General features: G+C 44.5%; 1 protein-coding gene across 3 annotated transcripts; it reads left to right on the top strand.

The window, feature by feature from the left end:
* Window positions 1-25,025, top strand: LOC119449968 (OCIA domain-containing protein 1-like). 3 transcript variants are annotated; one of them, XM_049665555.1, is made up of 8 exons: window positions 1-405; window positions 5,457-5,526; window positions 9,889-9,942; window positions 14,173-14,220; window positions 15,437-15,569; window positions 18,903-19,045; window positions 19,930-20,208; window positions 24,872-25,025. In XM_049665555.1, exons 1-8 carry the CDS (start codon window positions 16-18, stop codon window positions 24,907-24,909), a joined length of 1,155 nt encoding a protein of 384 aa, XP_049521512.1. In that variant the 5' UTR covers window positions 1-15; the 3' UTR covers window positions 24,910-25,025. The 3 variants fall into 3 exon arrangements, with proteins under 3 accessions (XP_049521512.1, XP_049521511.1, XP_037569215.1); XM_049665554.1 differs by having other exon boundaries at window positions 1-411; XM_037713287.2 differs by having other exon boundaries at window positions 256-376.
* The last annotated feature ends 1,590 nt before the right edge of the window (window positions 25,026-26,615 follow it).

Raw genomic sequence — 26,615 nt, 5'->3', positions numbered from 1 at the left:
TTATACATCATTTCGATGCGATGGCAGTGCCCACGGAGACACGAGGTGCCCCGCACCCTGTTCTCGAAGCTTTCAAACAGCCCGCCACAAAAAGAGGCAGAGAAAGAAAAAGTTCTTACGGCGAGAAAATCACTGCACAACTCGTATAGAACTGAAATATTATGCAGTAATTATAATATCTCGCTAAGTTATTTTAAATACAATATTTCTTATACCTTCCACACACTTGAGCAGTGCTTGAGGGTGGTAGCCACGGTCGCCAGCAGTCCCATCACCATCACCATCGTCAGCGTAAATGGCGACTTCCAGCGATATGCTGCCTCCATCGGAGGTAGCGGCCGGCGGCTACGATCAGGATCGGAGGCCGCGTGTCCAAGTGAGACATTGAGCAATAGCTCAAGAGATATAAATGTCAGTGCAGTAACTCTTTCTACGGCTTATGCGTGACCCGTTAAATTATTACAGTGGTCATTGTCGGGGCAAGTCTTCTCTAATTATCGTTTCCCTGCACGGATTACGGCTGATCGGTGCAGCAGAGAAGCGCCGTTGGCTTTCGTATTATCCAATGCGGCCCAAGTAGTTGCTGTTTTCAGGGGGACCTAGTGTTGCAAAAGTTGCGTCACACAGAAACTTGCAGCATAAGCGAGGTTATTGCACTCCGGACCGAGTCCTTGCGAAAGCAATTCTGTGTGTTTACGAAAGCATTGTCAGTTTGGATGCACTACCTACCTACAGATTTGATGCTCCCCTTCACGACCTTGACTGCACCTTCACATCGGCTTCTTGTCGTGTTGCGTCTGTGTTGACATGGTCCGTTTCACGACAGCAGCAGCTGACCAGTCTTGGCGCATACTCCGAGGTCTTGTGCCCTCCAGCTGTATGTAAAATAGTTTAGGTTAAAATACGTTCTCTATCAGTTCTTTTATACCGTTCTCAGTAAATTTAAAGAAATACTTATACAAAACCCGCGTAATTAAATCACGGAAGTTGTGTAAGAGAGCATGGAAGTAGCATACCGCGGTGAGTGGACACATGTAGGCGTGGTTAGCTGTCGCAAATACCGCGCTTGTTTGTTTTTCGCTTATAGCCCCTGGTGTTGCTTCACAATAGCATGTCATGGCTGAAGTGGGAGCCTAATTTTACCGTAAACCAAGCTGCTGAAAAACCCTACATCGGTCAACAGTGCGGCTTTAGCACGTATTAGGGTGTATTATTAAAACTCCCTTAATTATAGTATTATATATATTAGTATATTATATTATATTATTATATATATAAATAATTATGGCCTCATGTCCTCAATTATGTCCTCATATATATATATACCTTGGCGAATTAAACTGCTAATCTACGTTGGTGCATTCAGGAGCCAGAGAACTGTGTGAACCATGAACTTCATCTATCAATGGCCGCTGAACCAAGGATTTCCTTTAAAAATTCCTCATTAGGGGCCATGCAGTGGTACCAGCCCTTCTCGGGTATATCTGTTTACTACAGTTAAGTGTGCTTGTCTTGAAAACCATGAGAACCTTGGAGTCGTCGCTTACGCTTTCTATTAGACGGATTTGGCAATGTGCGGAGCTGCTCAAGCAGGGTTGTGCTTTATTGAATGCTTACATTATTGGCTCATAACTTGGAACGCTACTCACACGAAGGACACGCTGTTATCGCAGTGGGCTTTTACGTGGACCAGAGGTATTAACACCAAATGGAATCCTCAGGGGTTCCCTTCTTTCAGGGACTTCACATATTAATTTTACAACGGCAGAGGCAAAAGTGCAGTTGCAGCAGTTTCCTATTGGTTGATTCAAATGTCTTCATTTGTTCCTTTCATGATCCTTTCATATCATGACCTTCATGTTTATGCGAGCAGCACCAAAGCAAGGGCAAATCCATGAATAGCTGCATCATCTACTACACTGCATTCTGGCCTGGACAAACCTGTAGCTGCTGGTGCTCTACGCAAGGGCAATGGGGAGTGTTGGCAGCATACAACTGTTCAGAGCCAATGAATGGCATTCGCATTATTATTCTTTTGCCATCTGTGACTCATTTTATGTTGAGTTGCTTTGTTGATGGGTTTCTTCCACTTCTCTCTATTCCTCCTCCTCTATCATTTGGTCTCCAATCCCTTAAATTTCAGGAAATTTCTGGCTTTCTATATATATATATATATTATTAATTTTATGAAAGCCATGGATACCCAGTTGGTGGAATGTGGCGCTGGAGGAGGGTCGTTTGTTCAACGCCAATATCAAGGAGTGTGGACAGATGGCCGATGCATTCCATGTGGACTTGAAGCAGTAATAGTCGAGACATCTGTTAGTGGATGCGGGTTGATGGCTGCTCAGGTGTGTCAACACCGGTCTGGCACAGGCAGTAACAGGTGAACTGACTGCATCCCTGGCGGCATGTTTGTTGTTCTCTGTGGCTGCTTGTGGTCCTCTGAAGCTGGGTTGCTTTCTGGACAAAATCATGCGGAGTTGCTTCAGGAGACTGAGCCAACAGGATAGCAAAGATTGAGGAGTCAAGCATGTCATCTACGACGTAGTGTCAAGCAGCCAGAACATTTCAGGACATGTTGCATCACTCAAGGAGCTTCAACTTCTCAGAGATGTGGGCAGAACGTCCTCACTGTGCATTTGGCGATGAGATTGCATTTGCATGAAGTGGTCATCATAAACAGAGGATAGCTGTCTGAAAGTAACAACAAAAGTTGCACTCCATTAGTCCCAGGACTGCTATGTGTACCTGTCATAACTGTTCCACGCTTTAGCAGCATCATGAAGTTGCCACTCCACAACGAACCTTTTCACATTCTCTAGGCAATTGTGTAGGTTGCCCAAGTGGTCAGCAATCCTTACCCATAATTCAGGGTCATCTTGGAAGTCTTCAAACTTAAGAAGTGCACCTTCATTTGATGCTGGTAGTAGACAATGTGTCACAGCAGAGGTGGAAGAGCCAGCAATGGTACGTGGCTGCTGCAACAATGCCGAGATGTCACGCGCAACCTCCGAAATAAGCCTTGGTATGGAACCATCTGAGACCACATGGGCAAGGGTCTCCCATAGACCCGAGGCACTGGGAGCTGCAGACGATATGGTCGAGGACGGGTACCCACCAGCATTACACAAGATCATGGGAGCAGGATTCAGGAGGACATCATCACTCCAGGGAACGTAGTTCTAGGCCACGATGCCTGAAATTTTGAGGCTCATCAGTTACACCATTGTAATGGAAGAGGCAGTTGGCCGTCCTTCCGAGTGTCTCCTCTTTTAATCCACTTCCTCCACCTCTCCTGGCTCGTCCGCCATGTCTGTTTGACAATATATATAAATATATCGATAAAAATGCAGAGAGGTCATCCTGAGCTTGTTCTCTCTTACCAGCCACTCTGCACTGGGGAAGGGGAATGAAGCAGGGATGAAGAGTGCTGATGACAAGAATAATGGTGCAATAAATTCTGACCATAACACGGGAGCATGCTTAAAGTCTTGTGTGCAGTCCTCTGTAGTGAAAATATTGTATCATGGCTCATACTCTTAGTGTATCACATCTTGGATTTGGCTAAGGACTGAAAATAAAGTCCTCTGCAAATGGCCTGGCTTAGATTGTTGCCAGAGTAGAGACTCAAGACTGTCTCTCCTGCAGTCACAGCTGTGGCATGTTTCTGCGTGTTCACTGGGAAGATGCAAAATACGTGCTTTGGTGTCCCTGGTACATGGCAGCGGTCATAATCTAGTCAGCTCTCATAAGCGATGAAACACTGTCTTATTGCCACCCCAAATTGTATTCTGTGCATCACTGTGCATCCAGGCATCACTTCTTATGTTGTGAAAAATGTATGTTCTGTGAAAACATACTGACTTAGGCTTGAAAATAACAGAGATGTCAAAATTTCAGTGTAAGATGGCAAACTTTAATTTCAAACATACAAGAACACAAGTGTGCACATAATGTTGCACTGTTTGCAAGTTTACTTGAGTAGACAGTATGGTGGCAATTGCAATCCTTGGTTTTTCTGATAATCATCATGTTAGCAATGAGGAAGAATGTTTATTATGCCGTACCTATGCGGTTAAGCTGTTTTGGAATATTGCAAGAGTGGCACAGTTGTCTTGGCTGTAGTGCAAGCTGTTGTTGATGGTTTCAAGTGTATTACATTCTTCAAAATGTAAAAGGCAACACTGAAAATGGTAAGGTGTGTTATACAGAGGTTGAGAAACTATGTAAATGCTTCCACTGTCTCGTGTGCCTCTTATTTGTGTTAAAACAACTAAACACAAGATTTACACAGTTGTGGGCAGTCTTCAACCCACTTGTCTAAAGTGCATGAACGCTTACGCCATCCATCAGATGTTGCCAGGTTGAGACAGTTTGCTTTTAAGCAATTGCTTCCCGATTTGCAGGCCATCACTGTCGCATTGTTCCCTGTGCAGGGAAGCTGGCTTATTTTATGAGTGATAGGTCATGTGATGTGGTAAAGCAGTCCCAGGGCCAGCTTGGCAGATGCTGCAGCTCACCTGGCATAGGGTGAAATGGTTGATAAAACGACACTATGATAAATCAGTTGCAGAGCAAGAAGCAGCAGCAGTGAGCTCATTTGGCAGCACATGAAAAAGTAATAAATTATGGGGTTTAACATCCCAAAAATGCACAGTGGATTATGAGGGACACCATGGTGAAGGGCTCCGGAATAATTTTGACTATCGGGGGTTTAACGTGCACCCAAAACAGATACACAGGCCCATCAAAATGAGGCCACTATGGCCAAGATCGAACCCATGACCTTGTGCTCAGCAGCGCAAGGTCATGGCCTGCCACTGAGCCATCGTGGCAGGCCTATTCGGTACATGGCACACACTGTTTAGCACACCATTCTGTGCTCTAGACGGGTGTGTTGGAGACCATACTGGTCACCCAGAAAGGTCAAGTTCACCTCCTCTAATGTCTTGCAAGTTCTCTAGGACAACTGTGTTCTTTTCTCATGTGCACTGTGTCCATTGTACAGACCCATCAATTCATATTACACTAAGACCTCTAAATGCAATGACATGTGGACCCATGCTAACATGCTAACAAAGAGGCCGCATAATCTTTACATAGCCACCTGATGGTGTAATGAATTCAACTTCGTTTGACTTGCCGCTACGGGTAAGTGGCCGTTGCATTCTCCTACTGCACACAAGGTTATGCGTTCCAATTCCTGTCTACAGCAGCCGCATTCTGGTGATGGTGAAGAACAGAAGCCCTCCTGTGCTCATATTTGGATGCATAATAAAAAATTCCCGGTGGTGAAACCGAATCCGGAGCCTCCTACCTTGGCGTCTCTTATGGTCTCTGTGCTGCTTCGGGATGCTAAGCCCTGTCAATCAGTCAATCAACCAAACTGACTTGATGGATGCTCCTGTACCATTTTAGCGTAGTCATACAGTATACCTGTTCTTATATTTAAGGGCCATGCTTTAACACCGGAAGAAATAAGAGCCTTTCAAGAATGCAGCACTGAAAGCTTCAAGTACCGCGGTGAGTTTCTCGATGTCAACTGCTGAATGTATCAAAAGTTAAGCCCTTACTGCATGAATTTTTGTTTTCTTGGGAAAACAATTACACACACCTTTTTGTTTAGGCCATATATACCTAAACCAACCTCACTTTTATAAATAAACACATGGTTGCAATTTTATATGGCAAAATTGTTGCGAGTCTTATATTACCCATTATACAGTTGTGGGTTTATGTTTTGTGACCATCCAAAAAGACATTTGAATTGCAGAAAACATTTAAAAAATTATCAGAACCATTGAAAAAACTTGAGAAATTGCTTTAAGGGGGGGAGGGGAAGTGGTGTGTATTCCTCACAGTTCCAGTGAGGACAAGAGAGAGAGGAACAACTTTTATTGTGTTCTTGATGGGGTCAAAGGCGGGCAGAGGGGCAGGAGACAGCCCCTCTCGCCCCCTCCCTTAGACGGCGGCATTCCTTGTAGTCTAGTGGCCTCTGCGGCCATCCAGACGACCCAGAGCTGACCCTCCGGGTCGCTGCTGAGCAGCATAGCCTCCCACTGGTCAGCAGCGGTAATTGTGAGTGTAGGGTGGGTGCCATATTTGTGAGTGCGCTTCACCTGTGGGCAGGCCCAGATAATGTGATGTAGGTCGGCAGGATGGTTAGAGAGCGTGGAGTAAATTGCGGGGTAGATGTGATGGTAGAGCTTAGAATTAGGGAAGCTGTTTGTTTGAAGTAAGCGCCATGTTGTAGACTGTTCTTTGTTGAGTGAGTGGTGAGGGGGTGGGTACTTCAAGTGCGCCTTGTGATGGTATTGTAGGATCTCGCCGTAAGTGATCATGCTGTCCCTCACGTGCGACTCGTGCAAGTTGTCTGATGTGGCCGTGAGGACCTGACTCGATGGTTGATTGCCACTCACCGCCAAAAATGGCGTGCGAGCCTAGTGGACGAATTCTCGGGCGGTGCTGTGAGCGGCTTCGTTGCCAGCGAGACCGAGGACAAGTTTAATTAATATTTAGTGATGTCATCCTTGATTGGCTAACTGACAGCTTCGATACTTAGGCCAGATCATTTATAGACTTTAGCTTTATGTTAATTTTTGCTTTGCATAATCTTTAGGAGCTTGGCGCAAGTTAAAAAAAAGTCCTTTGTTGGTGGTGCTGTTATTAGCTCTTCGAATGTGACAGACCTGATGCTAACTGCATCGTAAACATTGCTGTTGTTTTCATTTTCTGACCTATTCTAGATAAATAGTGGTGCTAAGGAAGAGTATAGCCTGTACAAATTTGCTTGTATTTTGCTTCCAAATTTGTTCTTTTGCAAGGAAACAAATATCTACTCTACTCCATAAAATATGTTCATAACTGTATGCTGCATCATGTATGATAGAGAAGTTAATGCTTGCCTCACCATACCACCCAAACATATTTCTTGATCAAAACATCGCAGTTTGCTAATAAGCAGTAAATGGACACCCTGATATTTTGTGCACTGATTTCGAGTGCATAAATTGTGAAAATACCATGTTTTGCTCATTGTGTGAGGAGCTGCCAACATACATTTTTAATGGAAAAATAACTCCAAATTACAGTGCTAAAGTTGCTGTTTTTATTGCTATAGAGGGCATAGATACTGGGTGAATATGTAGGATTTTCTTTATTTTTGAGTATTGTTCTAGAAGAAGTTGTTCAATGGATATCACATGTGATAAACTGTGCGGTAAGGAATTAACTGCAGGAACAAATCAATCGGTGTGGGTTATCAATTCACAGCATTGCAACGTATTCGTATTCTCAATTATTCTGTGGTGTGCTATCATAATCCAAGTATTGTACTGTTGAGATAAAAGTGCAGAGACTACGGGAGTTGTGGCCAAAGCGCATTGCTGCACTTTCTGACAGTGATGTGCCTGTGTAGGAAACCTGTGTACTGCATACGTGTGCCCTTTATCTGCCAACGTGAACATTCGCGCAGTTCAAAAAAAGATGGTGAGAGCACAAGGTGCTGCTATGGCAACCGTTGCATGCTTCTGCATCATGATTTTAATGCGATTAGCATTCTTAGGGTACTTCACACTTTCAAGGGGCTGACTGCCTATCTATGTACATTCTGTGAAAACGTACTGACTTAGGCTTGAAAATAACAGAGATGTCAAAATTTCAGTGTAAGACGGTAAACTTTAATTTCAAACATACAAGAACAGAAGTGTGCACATAATGTTGCACTGGTTGCAAGTTTACTTGAGTAGACAGTATGGTGGTAATTGCAATCCTTTGTTTTTCTGATAGTCATCATGTTAGCAATGAGGAAGAATGTTTATTATGCCATACCTATGCGGTTAAGCTGTTCTAGAAAATTGCAAGAGTGGTACAGTTGTCCTATGTCTCTGACTTATGTAGCTCCTATGTCTCTGACCATTTTCCCGCCAACATGGGTAACTAGTAGTCCACGTTTGAATAGGTAGCGCTTCGGGCTGCTGTGCGGAGGGAACACGGTTTGAAACTAACTCTCAGAACAACTTAGGGTCAATGGGTATGTGGCACTGTGTACCTATGTTTCGCTCTTCAATGAACCGCTTTGACACCGACATGGGTCACTGGGGATACGGGACTGGGTATGTGACGTGGATGTTTACCGCTTTTCGATTAATCTATTTCATGCTGATATAGAGCACTGTACGTGACACTCAGTAACTAGTTACCAACTTCGGTAACTAGGTAATTTCCACTGGGAATGTGCCACTCTATAATGACAAAAAAAAAAACATCCTTTTAATTTCTCCAATGCTCACCGGAATCAAACCTGCACTGGAGTGCTGACTTTACAGCGGCGACAATAGAGGGCGCACCGTGTGCAGTGGAAATCGGCATGCAGTAGCAGCAGTGCAGTGGGAAGAGGAGCCCAGCTTCAGTTCGAGCAATTGATTTCGTGATGGGGATTTCAACCAGCTTAATGTACCATTACAAAAACCTTTAAAATTTCTCCCATGCTTGGCAGAATCGAACCCACCTCGCATGGGTTTCCCAAGGACAGCAGCCCCACGCTTTAGCAAGCTGTGCCACAAATGAACTGGATATGGGCCGCTTTTCACTGAACGTCATTCACACCAATGCTTTAGCGAGCTGCGCCATGAATGCACTGGGTTAGTGCCGCACTTCAAGAACCTCTTGCCAACTTGGATCACTGGTTATGTGCCACTCGCTGAATGTGTGGCCAGAGAGGGAACAATTCTCACTGTTTGCACGCACCGGCGCGCAATGTATCTCGTCTCGAAGGCCATGCGTAGGCTTCTCCGTAGCATCACTAAATGGCGCAGCGTGTCTTGAAAAAAGTGCAAAAGAGGAGCCTGGCGGCTGCATGATGTGTTTCTCAGCACGTGCATCAGTGCATCGTGCATTTCGAAGGCCACAAGCAAGCTTCTTCGTGGGGCTGCTGGATGGAACATAATGTTTATAGGGAAGTCCCATTGCAGTACACGCCTCATGCATAAGGCGTTTCGACGGTGGCAATACATTGTGTCGCTATATTGTTTCAATCCTAAGCGCATCACTCTCGACAATCATTGTGAGATGGGTTCTGCCAAATTTTTTCTCATGAGACTAAATCATTTGCGGTTTTATTACATTCATACTTCTGCCTTTTCTATTTTCAGTGCGTGTGTATGGACACGTGATTTTAGAAAATAGCATGACAAGTTACTGCCTTATCCTCAAATACCTCTACTTGTATGCGATGAGCCGTCGTTTGTATGCACGCCGCTATTGAACTGCGCTGACAAGTGCACTGGCAGGTAGAAGATGGCTTGTGTGTGCAGTACAAAAGTACAATTTGGCCACCACTCACATCATTTCTAAAATTTTGCGTTCGACAGCACATCTCACTGTCCACTTTACTGCTAAAGAAGTAAACAAAATATTTTAAAAACTTCTGCTAAAATCTGTGCATTGGCTGTTTCTAGGAAGATGAAGGTACCAGCTGCTGCTTTTTTTTTTACAGAATTTTACTTGCTGTTTGGATTTTAATAATTCACTTAATGTTTCTTTATTACAGTGATTACATTGCAGAATATGAATATTAATTAAATAATACAGTAAGGGGCCCCAAAGTGATAAGCTCCATCACTAGCTTCTTTTTGCAACCCTGGCTAGGACAAGTAGAATTTTGCTTTTACTTACAAGGCACAACGTGTCCATCATGTTTTGGCTCGTGGACTGTAGCAATCTCTTGACTATGGGGCATCACCTGTATATGGTCCTATCAACACGTTGCACATAAGGGGAAAAGACCTAGGCTTATGTGATTGTCTTTCCTTGTATGCAATGTGCATGCATTCACACGTGCAGGCATGTATGTGTTGGCTAATTCCCATGTGCTTTATCTTGCAGCCTTGCCACTAGCACTGGGTGCTGCTGTAGGGGTCCAGTATGCCACCAAAGTTGGTAAGAAGGCTGATATAGCCCTATTTTATTTAGACTGGTCGAAACACATGAAACCCTGGTACATTTACTGCAAACAGCAGTTGCAAGTTAAGAAACAGGCCGATTGTGTTTTTTTTTAGTTTTTCATTGTTCATGCTTTGGTTCAGGTGTGACACAAGTTCTCCTAAAAAAAAGTATGCTCAAGTATGTATACCTGGAAATGAACCAACAGCATTGCAGTTTCAAGCCCTGCATTCTAACCACTGTGCCAACACCACATTGTGCATGTAAACAGATAATACCTTTATTGGGTGACAACAAATGTTGAGGTTTTCCGCCAGGCTCATCTTGTGCACCATGCTGCAGTTTGAAGTAAAGCACCTGCAAAGTTCATGCCCATGCACTATGGTTTCCCCTTACTTTTGTTCCACCGGTCTAAAAGAACTTCTTGGTGGGCAAGTTGGTATCTATTCATTATAACTATTTTAAGGTGCCAAATTTAAATAACTATCTTAAGGAACTCTGTTCCATTGTCTTCTCTTGTGTGCTGTGTGTTATTTGGCGCCGTAAAATAGCTATAATATTCCACCAGTGTTTGCATTGGTGTGTGTTCAGTGTGCCAGATTTGCTGGTTTGTGAAGGAAATCAAAAAAAGTCGCAGTTTCACCTGAAAGGCGAAGCATCAATTGCGATAGCAAACTTGTAGAGAGCTATACGGAGTAATGATAGTAGCTTTATCAGCTGTATAAACTTGGACATGCAGCATCATCGGCAACACGCAGAACTGTTGTTGACGCCGTCGGCGTTTTGCCCGCGTTCGCACAAAATGCGTGCGGCGTTGGTGACTGTTGCCGGAGTCTCTGATATAAATAGGCACTTGGTGCCGCAGCTAAACGTCGCCTCCCTTCCCTCCCCCTCCCCCCCCCCACGGCCTTTCGCGCGTCGGAAGAAGGCACGTTTGCTCTACATATATGGTGATTGTAAAGGAGGAAAGAGACGCCTACTTCTGCAGCCCTTAAGGGTGCACGGCGCAGAACGCGCGTTTGTTCTCCGCCGTGGGTTCACTCCCCGCGAAAGCGTGCGTCCCTCGAGCCCTTTCACTCGCACATACAGCGTTCGGCGGCGCGCGGCGACGATTTCATCTCCATTGACGTCATACGGAACCTCACGGCGATGGCGACGGCAACGACGACGGCGACGCCGACGGCAGAAATCTGCTTTGGAGTGTCCATATAATTGCTATCGTAATAAAAAAAAGATGCTTCGCCAGCACGCATTTGCTGCTGCATGCAAGCTGCATGTTTCTTCAGGCTGTAGGGAACTTTCTAGCTTTGTCCAGGAGTTCTCAGGAATTTTTCAAATGGCAGTATAGTTAACTCAAAGTTCTCCAGTAGCACCAAAATGTTCTTCACAAGATCAAGTGCGAGTGTCTGAATGTATCAAAAAGCTGGAGGCTCATAACTGCTGTTTGCAGTCATTCAGTTTTAGGAATGAGAGTCACAGCCGTCTGTTCTTGCTGTAATCTCTCCTATGCCGAATGTGAAAACACTGATGACCCACTGTGGAAACATTAATTCACTATACTTCATCGCACCCGCTGTTGGTAGCACTAATTTATCCTTCTCTGATGCTGCATTTGTGTGAGTACCCTCGGGTGGAGCTTTTTTTTTTTCTTTCTTTAACGTCCAATTCCTGTGGCAGATATTGAGCATGTGCCCAGCTTGACACACGGAGAGCTCCGTTTTAGAGCTAGTCCTCCACATCTATAATTCGAACACATTCTCCTCTGCCACACCAAAGAGATGAGAGAGACCATGTATAAGCCTATTGAAGAGTTACCTATTATTTTGAAGTTCTTGTCTGTTTGGCAGAATAATTTTGTCACCGACAGGTGCTCTCTATTGGCAATTGGAACATGCAATTGGTGCAGCCAATGTGCCATGAATATGGTCCCGCTCTTAAAAGAGCAGAGAATAGTATTCCTTGGAAGTGTCATGATGTTGTTGGAATTTGCCATGAGATTTTCTTGATTTCTGACTGAGGGCTAACAGGCCACACATGAAAGTGAGCTTTACACGAACTACTACAGTATGTATGCCAGGTTGTCAATGAAAGCTTTAGTAAGAGGTTTCTCGATTTTCGTGGGGTATTTCTGCAATCTTGGAGCAATTTTTTGGAGTAACCGAGTCCTTTCTGCCGCGTACTCCGTGACAGTGCTTTTAATTCGGTGCATATCCTTTTGTAGTTGTTTGTTTTGTTCTGTGTGCATTCATGCATGTTAATTCTGCAGGGAATGTTTTCTTGTCTGCAGTGCACACTACATTGTAATTATATAAATCACCATGTTGGAATCAGATTAAACAGAATAAATTTATAGGCTTGTTGTATTTATACCTGATATCCTGATTCGTTTTTGTTTTTTCAATACTATCTGTAAAATAGTGTCAGATTTAGTACCAGTGTGAACAGATGGATTCAGGTCAAGAAGCCAGGTAGCTCTCCTGAAACAAGCCCAAATAATCAGCACAGCCCAATACAAATGGAATATTTTCATCCTAAGGATCTATGTTAAAATATGCTCATTAGTAATAACTGCAATTTGCAAATTGCATCTTCATGCAAGTTTTGGAGTTGGCTGAATTTTCTAATAATGTTAAGGACAAACTTAAAAACTAGTTTTCATTGTTGGGTACAATTTCACATTTGTGCCAAACATTGTTGTTAGTATTAATTATCAGTTTTCTGGTTGCTGGCCTGGTTTCAAACTGAAGTTACCGATTGAAATGAATGCTCCAGTTTAGGTCACCTGGATATCAGACCAGGCAATGAAACTCGGCAGTACCGGAATATAAAATGAGATTATAATTTCTTGGATTAAGAAACCTTCACTACCAACTAGACTCAAGAAACCGCAAGTAACTGAAAGACTTTGCAATCGGCTTGGTGAGAGCAACAAATGCAAATCTGTTTATAATAAGTAATATTCTGCTTTTATTGGTTAAAATATTATACATTGATTACTGCTTTTCATTCTGAAAAGCTTAAATTTTTTTGGCACTCATCAAGTCAGAAGAGGCTAAGTCTAGAAGGTATGGGGACTGAAGAGGGTGTTAACCTCTTTGACTACAAGGTTCAACAGCAGTCTCTTGCATATTCTTGCCCCATAACAGCATTCATGTGAGAATGCTAGCATATTATACAAAAATAGCAACAGTGCAGACATGTATATAAGTTTACACAGATACTAAGCATCGTAATACGACGACTATTATAAGATAGTGAGAGAAGCTACACATAGTTTGAGCTTTAAATCCAAGCAGTTACAGTTATTTTGCAAAAGAAAACATAAACTGCAAGAGCTAATTACAATGCAGAATATTCATTACATAGAAGTAAATTATGCTGTAACTGCTTTCTTTATGTTGATGAATAGAGGAATATTCATTTGTGAGGCAAACCTAACCTTGATCTTTGATGAATTTTTGGCTGCAAAAGACAAGGTAAACAGAACTGTGATTATTTCTGTTCGTCTTGGTGTGTTGAAAATTCAAACTTTTCAACATTTGCTAAAGTCACTGACAGCTCAAGAACATACCGACAGAAGTCTCTCGAAAGAAAGACTAGTCACATGCAATTGCACGTCACCTCGTTTTATCTTCCTCTCAATCCATGTCCCCATTTCAATCATTGCTATTGCCCTGCTGTGGTGTGGTAGCTTAAACCACCTCATAAATGGCAGGAGGAGAGGAGTGTGGTTGTTACTGAGATTCAAACGAAACCTGCTACTTGTTAAAAAAAGATTAACTTGGCCTTACTCACTGCACTTACTTGGCTGTTGGGAGCAGCTTGCTGTTCATGCGGGACAGCAGGGACGTCCTTTGTGAGGTTTGGGCACGCTAAGCCCTCCCCTATGAATCCCCAATAATACTGTGCATGCATTTATGCAGTCAACTGTCTTCTCAGGCTCCACACCTGCCAATCTTTGCTGCTTATGTGCAAGGCGCATTACTGTAGCATGTTCGTTGTCCCTGAAGTTGGTAAACCCCTAGGGTACCTCTGCTTGTGCAGTCTGTAAGAAAACTATTTTACGGGAGTGCAGAGGGAGGGAAAGCAGGTATAGCACACTTTGAGGAAGGAGCCTCTCCTACATTCTTGACCTGTCACTGACCATGGTTGAAGGTCCTGTCGATGGACCAGAGTTAACTGCCCTTTTGTTTTCGGTTTGCCTTATTCTTGCTCTCCTTGTTGCAGGTTACCTCACACCGCATCCAGTGTATGGCTCCTACTTAAAGATGATTGGTATGAATGATGCCTCAATATCTATATTGCATAGCAAAAATAAACAGAAAGGAACCTCAATAATGGCACCAGCACAAGAACAAACAGCATCAGCACAAGGAAAACCTGGAGAGATAGTGCATATCGGAGAGGACGGATTGGGAGCACTTGGTCATGCAATACTCATTCTTCTAAGAGTGCTAATGCAGAATTGCTGTGGTGCTGCCAACTAGAGTTAAAATTTGACAAGTCCTAATGCTTGGAGCATGCTGTAAAATTACATTGTTTTCATACTTCATCTGGAAGCCCCAGGAAAACTTGACTCCTTGTCATTGACTACCATGTCTGCTGGCTAAAAGTTTGTTTTAGGTGTCACCAAAAATGGCACATAGCAAACAGGGGTGATCTGCAGAAAGGTCTCCAGATTGACAGCTGTCAGACTGTTGCGCTCATCAGTCTCATCAGTGCATGGCAGACAATGAAGAGCAGCCACATGGCTTGGCCTCTTGAGATTTGGAAAATGTGCATGATGTCAGAGGTCATGCCATGCACAAGCACATTCTTTTGTCTTCTGCATGACAGATGCACTATGCAGCTTGCCTGCCAGCAGGAGAAGGCACCAAAATGGTGTTATGCATTGTGTGGCTGTTTAGCAATTGGCTCAGTAACATTTAAGTGCATTATTCATACCCATGTCGCAGGAGTATTTCGGTGTCCTTCTGTCAAGTTCATCAACTCTGAGTCAATCAATACAGCAGCAGTCTGTGCACTCAGCAGTACAGTCAGTGTTACCGTGTGGGCTTCAGCAAAGAATGTAGACACAGTTTCAGTGAAGTATGTAAACAGTTGATTGGTGAGAACTTGTTTAATGGCCATGGTGTACTTCAGGGGCTTGGCATTAGTGAGGTGCCTATGTTGTAAACCTGTAATTGGATAGCCCAAGGCCATCTGCCTTTGAGCAGTGGAAGTAGCAGTGGCAGTGCTGTTTACTGTTTCCTATGATTATCCTGCTAATTTTGCTTAATAATAACAAGGCTCTTCTGTGAAATACCCAACCAACTGCAAAGCCATGATTTTAATCTCTTGTAGACAGAGTGCACAGGCCCTACATCAAGAGAAGACATGTACCTTGTTGATCTGGGGTCTTGGCAGTCTATTGTTACTTCGATCAACTATAAAGAAGTGTTTTTGTGAATGGATGTTGCTTATCTGTGTGTTGCTTCTTTTATTCCCACAGGCGCTGCATTTGTAGGATGGCTGGTTGGCAAGGTCTCTTACCGCCGCCAATGTGAGGAAAAGCTCATGAAGCTTCCAAACAGCACCATTGGGGAAGCCCTGAGACGAAAGTATGGCATCTCGTCGCCTGATGTGTAAGTTGCCATATTGCTCTTGGGAAAACATGTGAAATGCGCATGTTGCTCCTCATATCGCTCATAGATAATTTAACAAATAGGAATTTATCAGGTCCCTTGACTATTCTGGCGTTCACTTGTGACAGCACTTTTCCCTGCTGAAGTACAAAAATGACAACTGTGCAGGCTACAAAAAGAATCCTTTTTCTATGCCTTCAAACAAAAGGAATAGTGAAAGATGCCTTCGAATTTGAATAATGGTTTCCCAAAGCTAGTTCATAAACGCATAAATTTGCTGATTTTTTTTTTCAGCTACCATGCCTGCATTGGGATAATTTTTCACTGTTCTAGCTGGTGAAACAGCCAGATTTTTTGGCATATGCAAGTAGAATATTGCAGCGCAATTTTTCAGTCAAAATGAAAATTAATCATCAGTGGTGCCACTGACGAACTGAGATTTGGAGCAATTTTTGGAGCAGCAAAACGTTAATTTTGGAGCAGTTTAGAGCACTGAAATGCAGATATTGGAGCACTTTGGAGCAAATAAATTCGAACTGCTGGATACGTCTTTTGCTATTTCGAACTCTTAAAATTGACTCGTGTTATTTAGTGTAAAGTGAGGGTATTTGCTCGCTGTAAAACAATGTTGCTCTGCCTCCAAGTACAAAAAAAGGCACACCTAAATTTCAGTGTCCTTTTAATTTAAATGAAGACAAACAACCTGTTCACACAGCATGCTGCAATTAGATTATTTCAAGTTGAGTGAAGCTGCTCAGACGTTGCCTTTCACACCTTATAGATTTTTTTATTGACAGCTGCCAGCTTAGCCAATGTTATCAATGCCCTTCTGAGCCAGGCCAGCCTTGATGAGCCCCTCGGAATGCTCAACCATTGCCTTAGATACAGTATAGACCACTTATAATGTAACCGCTTATAGTGCAGGACCGAATATAGTGCGGTCTTTTCAGACTCCAGTTAATTTTCCCATAGCACTCCATGTATACACGTATCGCTTATAGTGCAGTTGCGGGAAACGAAATACGGGTTACAGTGTGGCTGCCTGGGAGTACGGAATTCAGTGGAGACAGCGAACGCTCCCCTCAAACGGGCGCCCCAAGGAATTTCTCGAGGAAGAAAGACGAAGTGGAGGAGAAGGGCACGTGGTGCAAACGGACAGCCAGTGAGGCTGAAACCAGAATCTTGAGTGCGAGTCGTGAAAAATCATGGCGCGCATAGCGAGCGAGGGCCACGAAACTGCCAACGCCGGCCAACGCTCGCTTCACGATGACGGCAGTAAACGAAACTTCAGGGAGTGGTTGGCGCCGGCACGGCACGGCGAAGGGCGCACGCGGATACCGTGGAATGTGAGGGAGGAGGGCGGCAGGGAAGCGGATTTCGCCTCGGCAACTCCGCCGCTTTGGCTCCCCTTGTCCTCCCTCGTAGCTCCCTCACTTTCTGCTGTCACCATGCGCGCCCGCCGCCGTGCAGGCGCCGCCGCTCCAGCCGGCCCGGCAGCAGCTTCCCGAAGTTTTGTTTTCTGCCGCTATCGGGAAGCGGGCGTTTGCCGGCGTGGGCAGTTTCGTTTGCCGGCCTGGGACAGCACTGCTGCTTCCCTCTGCTACAGTGGCTACCTCTGCGCCGTAGCCGCAGCGTGCAAGGTCAACACGTGATTAGAAAGTAGAGGAAGCATAAAGGAGAAAGAAGGGTTCACAGCCATTTTCTACGCGTGGCTACGGTAGCGTAGCTGAGACGTCAGCACGTGCATGCATGTTCTGGCGCAACGCAGAATCGGTGACCTTGCCATTTGAGAGAGGGTGAAATTTCCGCCGCATTTTTTTTTCTTTGTCTTTTTTTATTTTGTTTAGTTTTGTTCGCGCGCGGCATTGAGGGATCTCACCTAAGCTTTTACTCTTATGGCGGTGCTGGAGCAATGCCGGTCGGAGGCGCCGCCGCATGATTTGGTTCGAATTAACGAGATTCGACTGTAAATTGAATGCAAACGTTCTAGCCGCATTCCTCGACTGTCGCATACGCATGGCGGCTCGGTGCACGTTTTGCATGTGCGTGCCTTGGTTATAGTGCGGTACTGCTTATAGTGCCGATATTCGCAACTCCGGCGACTTACGTTATAAGCGGTCTACACTGTATCAGGCGCTTTTCAATAGTCTGCTTTTCCTCGTAAAGATGAAGCCTCCTACTCAGTAAATGGCTGATTTACAACTGGCGCCGATTCACAACAGACACCAAGAATTTAGACAATCTCAATTATTTGGACTACTTCAAGGCACCTTTACTGGCCCATAAATTTTATGTATTAGTACAACCAAAATTTCAGACACGCTTAAAGGCCCGCCGTTCAAAATTATCCTGCATGACTGCATTCTAATTTGACCATTGAGTTGAATAGCAGTGGCGATATTTTGGCTTTGATACATCACTGGCATCGCCATGGCAGGGTCGTCTGCCATGTTGCCAACACGTCCTGGAAACCGAAACTAACGAACCACGGCAAGCTACTCGCGAGTTCCGCGGTGTTGATTTCATGCATCCAGTGTTCGCTCATTCACCGTGTGAAATAGTGACACGGTCCCGGCGACGTCTTGTCTAAGGGGCACCGACTTCGCCCTCGTATGTCTGCGTCGACGAAGACAATGACTGTTGCTGAAAAAAACTGGCACTCATTCGGCAATGATAACGTCGACTGACGACAGCGTTCCTGCCATAGCGCCACGAATGCCGCCATAGCCACTACTCGTAGACACCGACTCGTCTGACGCTAGTGATGCGAAATTCCACGAAAGTGAACGTATCCATGAAAGTGGTCATCAGAGAATATGGCACACTTTTTCAGTCACTCGTGGAATAATGTCGCTTGTTTTCTGGCGAATTTGGATATTTTGGACTCTCAATCATTCGGACTTTTAGGCGGTCACAATTGAGCCCGATTATCGGTCAGCGACGTATAGATAACGTGAAGTTCGATTTATTAAGCCATGTGCTCTATGCAGCGTCTGCAAACCACTGCGGCCACTTACATATTGCGCAGTCGCTAATTTTGGCACACTTCGGTGCAAAATACCACTTTCTTTATCAGGATGGCGCAGAAAATCTTGTATGGCACAATTTGGCGCAGGAGTTGAAGCACCGAATTATATTTCTGCTTTTTCCACCCACATGTCCCCATGAGTCACTGCTGCCACATCTAGCATGGTTTTAGAAGCAGGCATTTCACTCACCACATGCCGACACTGGCTTCAGCAACTGATTTGTTCTTTATGAGTGTTCCTTTTGTTTATGTTTAAAGGTCTAAAGCTTCTAAGTGACTTTTTTCTTGCCTTGCTGTTTTCGCAGGGTCGTGGGAAGCCAGCCTGGAGACTATGCCTCACTTTCTGCTCAAGAGAAATATTCAGCTGACCAGAGTGCACAGAGGTTGGACCTGCGTAGTTATAATGCACCTCAAGGTCTTGATGACAGCCAGAGGCCATCCATGGACAGTGAGTGTGCTTCGAGTGCTGTTAGAGTCCTATGCCATACACACAGTGGTGTCACACACTCTGATAGCCCAGTGGCTATCAGAGAATTTATAGAAGAATAAAATTGGGCTGGAGTGCATTTGGCAGGCATTACCAAATCCTGACTGGGAGATTACCAGTGTCGTTGAAAAGAAAAGTGTACAATCATTGCATTCTACAGGTGCTAACATATGGGGCAGAAACTTGGAGATTAACAAAGAAGCTCGAGAACAAGTTAAGGACTGCACAAAGAGTTATGGAACAAAAAATGTTATGCCTAACGTTAAGAGGCAAGAAGAGAGCGGTGTGGATCAGAGAACAAATGGGGATAGCCGATATTCTAGTTGACATTAAGCGGAAAAAGTGGAGCTGGGCAGGCCATGTAATGCGTAGGATGGATAACCGGTGGACCATTAGGGTTACTGAATGAATACCAAGAGAAGAGAAGGGCAGTCGAGGACTGCAGAAAACTAGGTGGAGTAATGAAGTTACGAAATTCGCAGGGGCAAGTTGGAATCAGCTAGCGCAAGACGGGGGTAATTGGAGACAGGGGTAATTGGAAATTACAAGGCAGTGCAAACTTTGTCATGATGAGTTGGCTCATCATCGGCAGTTAAGGGGCTAAACTACACATAAGATAAACATATCAACAAAGTAATCGCCGCAGCAAGTCATAGCAACAAGCCAGAACAGCCATTGGAGCAGTTTAGGAGGGTAACATTTATTGTCGCTCAGGTCTCTCCTCAGCACCCACACCGATTTTTATGGGGACGCTGAGCTTCAGCTCCAGTGACGTTTAATAATTTTTTGTCGCAACTGTCAGGTTAAAGGGGTTTTGTGTTTTTTCTTTTTTGCTCCTCCACCAGACCCATTTGTTGCCGAGGTGCCGGAGAACCTCCCGCCAGCTAAGTACTCAACTTCGTATGAAGAGTTGCGTCGACGAAACCGCGAGGAGTACGAGAGGCGCTTGTCAGCACCACCACCATCATCGCAGCTACCGCCTCTTGCCTTGTCACAGCCACCTCCCGTTGCTCCTTCGCAGCCACCTGTGCAGCCTCCGTCACAAACGTTTGAAGAAAAGCCACATAGGGGCTATCCTTCAAGAATCCCCAGCTCCGGGTCTGCACCATCGGTTGGCAACGCAGGTGCGACATGCCTCATAATGCATGTGTCGCATGAGCCTAGCCAAAAGCCATTTTACGTAAATGAGCTTGGTGCAAGTGGTGCCTCCTGATGCTGCAAGTATACAGCGATGGCATAAAATTAGATCTTTAGTTGCCACTGAGCCACTGCGACTAGCAGTGCTGCATCGCAGCCTTAATATGTTCACACAACTGTTATTGCCAGACTCATTTAACTAAAATATGACATTTAAGGAGACTAAAAACAAGATGGAGGTTCATAGGAAGATATAATTTTGAAGTGATCAACAGTGGTTGAGCAAGGATGCCTCCAAAGCCAACATTTTGAGACAGGGACTTGTCTTCGTCGGGGCTTTAAGAAAAACAAGTGAAACGTTAGGTTCAGAGGCATTCTTTGTTCGAAGATAGTTGATCAATTTAAGCAAATTAGTTGTGGCGCGTATCTGCAAGCTGGAGAAAGTCATGTAAAAGGGGAAAGTTGGCATCCACCTGAACATAGCGCAGAGTTACAAAGGTAAGGCATACAGGGTCACGATAGCGTCAAAGTATTCTACTCTGCTTTTATTCCAAATATGTTATTAGCCTTCTGTGATCATGGAGGGCTAATGGCGATTTGGAATAAAAAGAGAGTGGGAAAAGTTTTACGTTATCACCAGTTGCGTAGCCAGATTTTTTTTTGGGGGGGGGGGGGGTTCTTCGCCGACTACTACCACCCCTCCCCATCATTTACCTCTGTCTCTCTCTCTCTCTCTCTCTATATATATATATATATATACATATATATATATATATATGCAGGTTGTACACAACGCAAATACAAACTCCTAGCACTCCCCTGACAAGAAGGCTCTAGAAATGAGGATGCACGTTTTTACGTCGCCAAAGCAACACTTTGCTTAACTTCTGACAAAAGTTTTTCATTGCTAAGGCGTGTAGCCACTTTGCATCAAATTATGCTATCAGACTTACGCTAGTTTTAAAAATGATAATATTACAAATAGAACATTTTGTTTACAAATTGATGTGTTTATATAATTTATGTTGATGACCTAGTTGGTGCATGACTTGAACATACGAACAACGCTAAAAACGGGGCCAAACAAAAGCAAGACAGTGCACTGTTATGTGTTTTCTTGTTTGCAGCCCAGACTTGTAGCAGCCTAGGTAACAGTGGAGATAAGCATTGTTTTCCAGCCAGATATTCTAGTGAGTGGTTTGGCCACAGCTACATGCGGAAGATGGTGGGCACTATTTTGCAAGTTGCCTATCACTCAATTGCGCTTTCGGCGTTGTGGGCATGCTATATTATTCTACATTTGTTGTCCATAATCCATCATTCATAGTCTTGAGCTTGATCACTAGAAATGGGCTCTCCTAATTGCCACCTAGCCGGTGTTGCCCCTGCATGGGAGGGGGAAATGTCTGAGTAAATTGCCCGAATATTCACTATTGTAGATACTGTACTTGTTGTAAATAATCCTTCTGTACTTTTTTGCTCCCCCCTCTGTGTTTTCTCTAATTATGTTCCTTCTTCATTGCACCAACCCCCTCCCCTTTCTGGCTAATAATTAACTGTTAGCCATCGCCAATGCGGCGAGCAAACTTTTTTCTTTCAACATGCACAAATGTAGTCACTTTTTCCCTAATCAAACGTGAGCTGATGTGGACGCACCTTTTGCCTGTTTGTTCTTGACGTGACGCAAAGTCGTTTTGTCTATGTGCATGGGAGAGAGGATCGCCCCATGACAACCCCCCCCCCTCCCCTGCCCCTTCTGACCACCACTAGCCCTCGACTTGCTTTCACATTCAAGCTATCCCTTCAGTCCATGACGCTCTTTCTGAGCCTGCCTCCTGAAACTTTCTGTTCTATGGGAAAGGGGACAAGGAGGGGGGGGGGGGGTTCGTCCTCCCCAAACCCCCCATCTGGCTACGCCAATGGTTATCTCAACCCAAGTTCCACAGAAAGCCTTGCAGTGGAAGAAGAACTCATTCTGATTTAGGGATAAAGCCTGGTGTCATGACCTTTCCAGGGCAGTTGCTATACCAACTGAGTTAACCGAGAGGCTATCTGGTAGAGTGAGCTCAAATTGAATAACAGCGTAAAGTGCAGGGAACATTCAATAAGCAAGTGACTTAATGTTGAAGTACCAGGATATGAAACTTGTTCCAATATTAACGGTGAGAAGGCTGCACATTCTTCTTAAACTATTCGAAAAATATTCTGTATTTGATTCTATTCACTTCTGGCACTATTTGATTTGTGTTCAATTCGGTCAAAAACTGTTCGCACACTCATAATTGCAGGTGGCATAAACAGTGTGGTGCCGGCAGTTTAGGCTGTGTTGTGCAAATTCAGCTCGGTGCTTTCCGCCTACATGTAAGCTTGGAATTAATCTGTTCAAGCACAAATGAACATAGGCACACTCGCTATTGCTGTTGGCTGGTCGCCCGCAAACCCAAGCACTGCTTCTACAGCCATCAGTCTAGCCTGTGCGCGCAATCTCAGGTCGTATCACTGATAAGCCACTCAATAAGCGAAAAACTGCTTGCTATGGTTTGCTGCCCGCCACCACACCGGCTAGTGGTCATTTTCTGTCATGGCCACACGTCTTTGGTTGTTAAGCCTAATCAGCTCTGTTTTGCTTGATGTTCACGGCCACAGTTACGGTGCCAAGTTATTTGCATTGGCCATATGACTCTCTGAAAGCCGAGAAGCCACTCCAACGAAAATAGGAGTACAGACAGCCATTTTATCACAACAGAGCGCACAAATCATGTCCGAAAATTCAAGCAAGGCACTGTGCGGCATTCAGAATTTCAGTCACCCTTATATGTTGGTCAATTAGAGAAGGTGGCGTTGTCATGTGGGCATTCAAGGATAGATTTCAGGGCAGTATATCTTTATCTGGTTCAATTATTTGTTTACATGAGCTGTGGGTTTTAAGAGCCAATAATAAGTGCAGAACATTAAAAGTAACAAGCTGGTGGCATGCACCACCATTCCATTTCAAAGAGAATGTTTATAATATACGTCCATCAAATTGGTCGGTGACTGTAAACATGGAAAAAGGAGAACGGCTAGGACGGCGAATGACATCAGGCAGCTCCTTTGGCACTGCCCCTCCCTTTCTTTGGGTCCTATTTGCACATTGGCTCTTGGGAAATAGGCCCTCCAAGGTTTCTGGACCTTTCACGGCAATTGTTTGATTCATGGTAGCTTTTAGTGACACCCTCATCACGATCAGCCTTTGCTATGCTCTTCTCCTACACCGTCTGCACTCGTCAGCTAGAAATTACCATTTGCCTATCACGTGGTAAGGGCCTATTTCTTGTGAGCCTCTCGTTTATATTTTTATATGACTATGCTTCAATTGTCACGTTACATTCACTCTTATACTGTTTCCTTCCTCCATGACTGCAAATATACTCTTTGTCATGCCTTGGCTATGAGCCATGACAATAGCAGTGCAATTTTCTCACCAACACTGTCAACAGGATATGTTTTAAAGCCAAGGTATTTTTGCAAACACTCCCAGACTTTTCTGACGGTGGCTGCTGGCTAGGTGCTGCTGTCTTGCCGAATATATTTGGTTGAATATATATACCAAGGTTACATGAAGGTACCGTACCATGAAGTTGCTCATAACCTTGTACGTTGACCACTTATGTCCAGCTCTGTTATGCATAACAAAAAAAAATAACTTCCCCCATAAAACCTGCACATGTAATGTTGGCTCGCAGGTATCTCTAAAGCACACGGATCTGTTAATGGAATGGTGAATTATATGTAACCGGTTCTTTGACTTACTTGCTTAATTTTCTTTGATTTAGCCACTCAGTATGTGCCACTGGGTTCTTCACCAATCTTCCAGAATGGCCATGTCTCAGTATGTACGATTATTACATAAAGCATCAAGATATAACGTCAGATCGCAGATAGCTATAAAGCACAATGATCTGTTAATAGAATGGTTAATTATATTTCATGAATTCTTTGATTTACTTTATTTTCTTTCATTTAGACATTCGGTATCTGCCGCTGGAGGTGTGCGTCACTTCTCATAGATCCGAACATGTGCATTAGATCAGCACGACTTTTTTACACTTGTATTTGTCCATTCCGAATACTGAAATTCTAATCAAATTGAATACGGAATAGTATATGTAATATTTCGATCGAATATTCGTGCAAGCCTAATCTGACCCTTCGTGACTACAGCATATAATAAAACTACCCTTGACCATGTAGCATTCCACAGCATACCTGCTGCAGTGGCTCAGTGGCTATGGCATTCTGCTGCTAAGCATGAGGTTGTGGATGCTATTCCCGGCTTTGCCACGTTCTGATAAAGGTGGCATGCAGAAATGCTTGTGCATTTAGATTTCAGTGTTTAGTTTTAAGAACCTCAGGTAGTCTAAGTTAATACAGAACTGTCCAACTACGGTACTCCATTTCTCATGGCCCGCATGCCGCTTTCGGACCTAGAACCCCATGATATTTAACTGCACAGCATAGCAGATTCCACTTACCATAGAACATGTTTCTGACGCTTTCTGCCCTTGAGGCGTGCCACCAGTTTTCAGAGATAATGTCACCTTCTGCTGCTGTTCAAGCTTCTTATATCACCTACAGCAGCCTCTTATTTTCCTTTTTCTTCCTTGACAGGCAAGAAGAACAAGTATGGAGACTCTTGGGAAGAATAGGGACTTTACTACATCCTAGAAAACACTTGTCTTCTTGGTGAAAGGAAGGACACATATAGTCTCTTGGCAGACAGCATGGCTTAGCACGAATATAAGTAAATACGGGATGTTCTCAAGTTGTGCCTTCTACGTGTTCTTATTGCGTAACCAAAGATGACAGCTGCTCATAACCTTTGGTAGGTATTGTGGAGGCGTTTGGCGGGAGCATGAGATGTTTTTCTTTGCTTATTTTTTTAGAGCGCAGCTCTTAGGCAGCCGTTCCTGCAGCGAACGTCGACGAGCGCAGTAAAAGATGAAAGTGAATGCGGAGCGCAGTGTGAGAAGAAAAGCATAGTGCTACTCAAGACGGGCGACAACCGCTATGAGATGGCACCAGAGGAGCGCGCCGTCTACGCAGCGGCGGCGCCGGCCATGTAGGGGAAAGAAAAAAATGAACCAGAAAGCTCGCCTTCTTCCGTGGCAGCGGCAGAACCATCCAAGGGGGGAAAGAAAAAAAGAACTAAATATAGTGTAGACCGCTTATAACGTAAGTCGCCGGAGTCGCGAATATCTGCACTATAATCGGTACCGCACTATAACCAAAACAACGATTTTCAAGCCCTGCACGTATGCAAAACGTGTGGGCCATGAATGTAGACACGATTGTACTATCACGCGCACATCGCGGTTACGTTTTCGCCAGTGAGCTGGTGAAAACATAATCGCGATGTAGCCGGTGCTCTTCAAGCTCGACAGCTTTGCACAGAGTCAAAACAAAACTGTTTGCCACAATCGCTGCGGAAAAAACCGTGTCCGCTATCGACGCGATTATGAACGGCGACTTTGCGGTGCTGAAGGCACGCGCCTGACGCATGCTCCGAGTCTGGACGAATTAACTACCATTCTCGATCTGCAACACCTGCAGTCGAAACTGCGGTCACTATCTATGCGATCATCGATGGCGACTACGCAGTTTTTTAGGCACGCGGCCGACGCACGTACCGAGTAAAAACAAAATTACTGTTCGCCGCAACCACTGCGGAGAAAACCGCGGCCGCTATCGACGCGATTGTGGATGACGACTACGCAGTTACGAAAGCCCGCGGCCAACGCGGTGTTATGCACAGCGGTAAACGCAAGAATATAGGCTTTAAAAACACAAATAGGCTCGAAGCGTTCTGGCGTTGCTGTTACGGTGCCACCGTATTGCTGTCATTCACGTACGCCTTCAACTGATGGCTGTGGCGATGCGGACTCCGCCGCTTCGTTTCGGTTGGATGCTAGCGCCGTTCTTGCTCTTTTGCGTCACACATTTGCGGTGCTCCTCGAGCTCCGAAAGTAGTCCGAATTAACCGATGTGCGGCCAAACAAGTCCGAATTAACGAGAGTTATTATTATTATTTGATTTGTACACATATACGCACAAGGACACAAAGAGATTAAGGAGGGAGCAAGCTGACAACTGCCACCGAGAGGGGCACAACGCCTGCCTACTCCTATAGGAGGAGGGAATAGAGGAAATGAAAATATGAGAAAAGAGGAAATAAAGAAATAATGGAGACACAAACAGAACAAAACAAAAATACAAATAATGGAGAGTTTGATTGCATTTAATAATACACACGCCGGCCGAGAGCACGCACCTTGTTGAGAAGCCTGCTCGCTGCCGCCCTTGTCGGTGAGATTTTCCCACAGAAGCCGCATTATAACCGGTATGTCGTCTCGCG

Source organism: Dermacentor silvarum, chromosome 4 (assembly GCF_013339745.2).
Source record: "Dermacentor silvarum isolate Dsil-2018 chromosome 4, BIME_Dsil_1.4, whole genome shotgun sequence".
NCBI lineage: Eukaryota > Metazoa > Arthropoda > Arachnida > Ixodida > Ixodidae > Dermacentor > Dermacentor silvarum.
This window is presented reverse-complemented; position numbering and strand designations above follow the sequence as displayed.

Excerpts from the sequence above, each read along its gene's own strand:
- LOC119449968 (XM_049665554.1), top strand. The coding sequence starts at position 16 with ATGCGATGGCAGTGCCCACGGAGACACGAGGTGCCCCGCACCCTGTTC. Across the intron at positions 5,527-9,888 it reads TGAAAGCTTCAAGTACCGCG|CCTTGCCACTAGCACTGGGT; the intron begins GTGAGTTTCTCG and ends TTTATCTTGCAG. Across the intron at positions 14,221-15,436 it reads CTCCTACTTAAAGATGATTG|GCGCTGCATTTGTAGGATGG; the intron begins GTATGAATGATG and ends TTATTCCCACAG.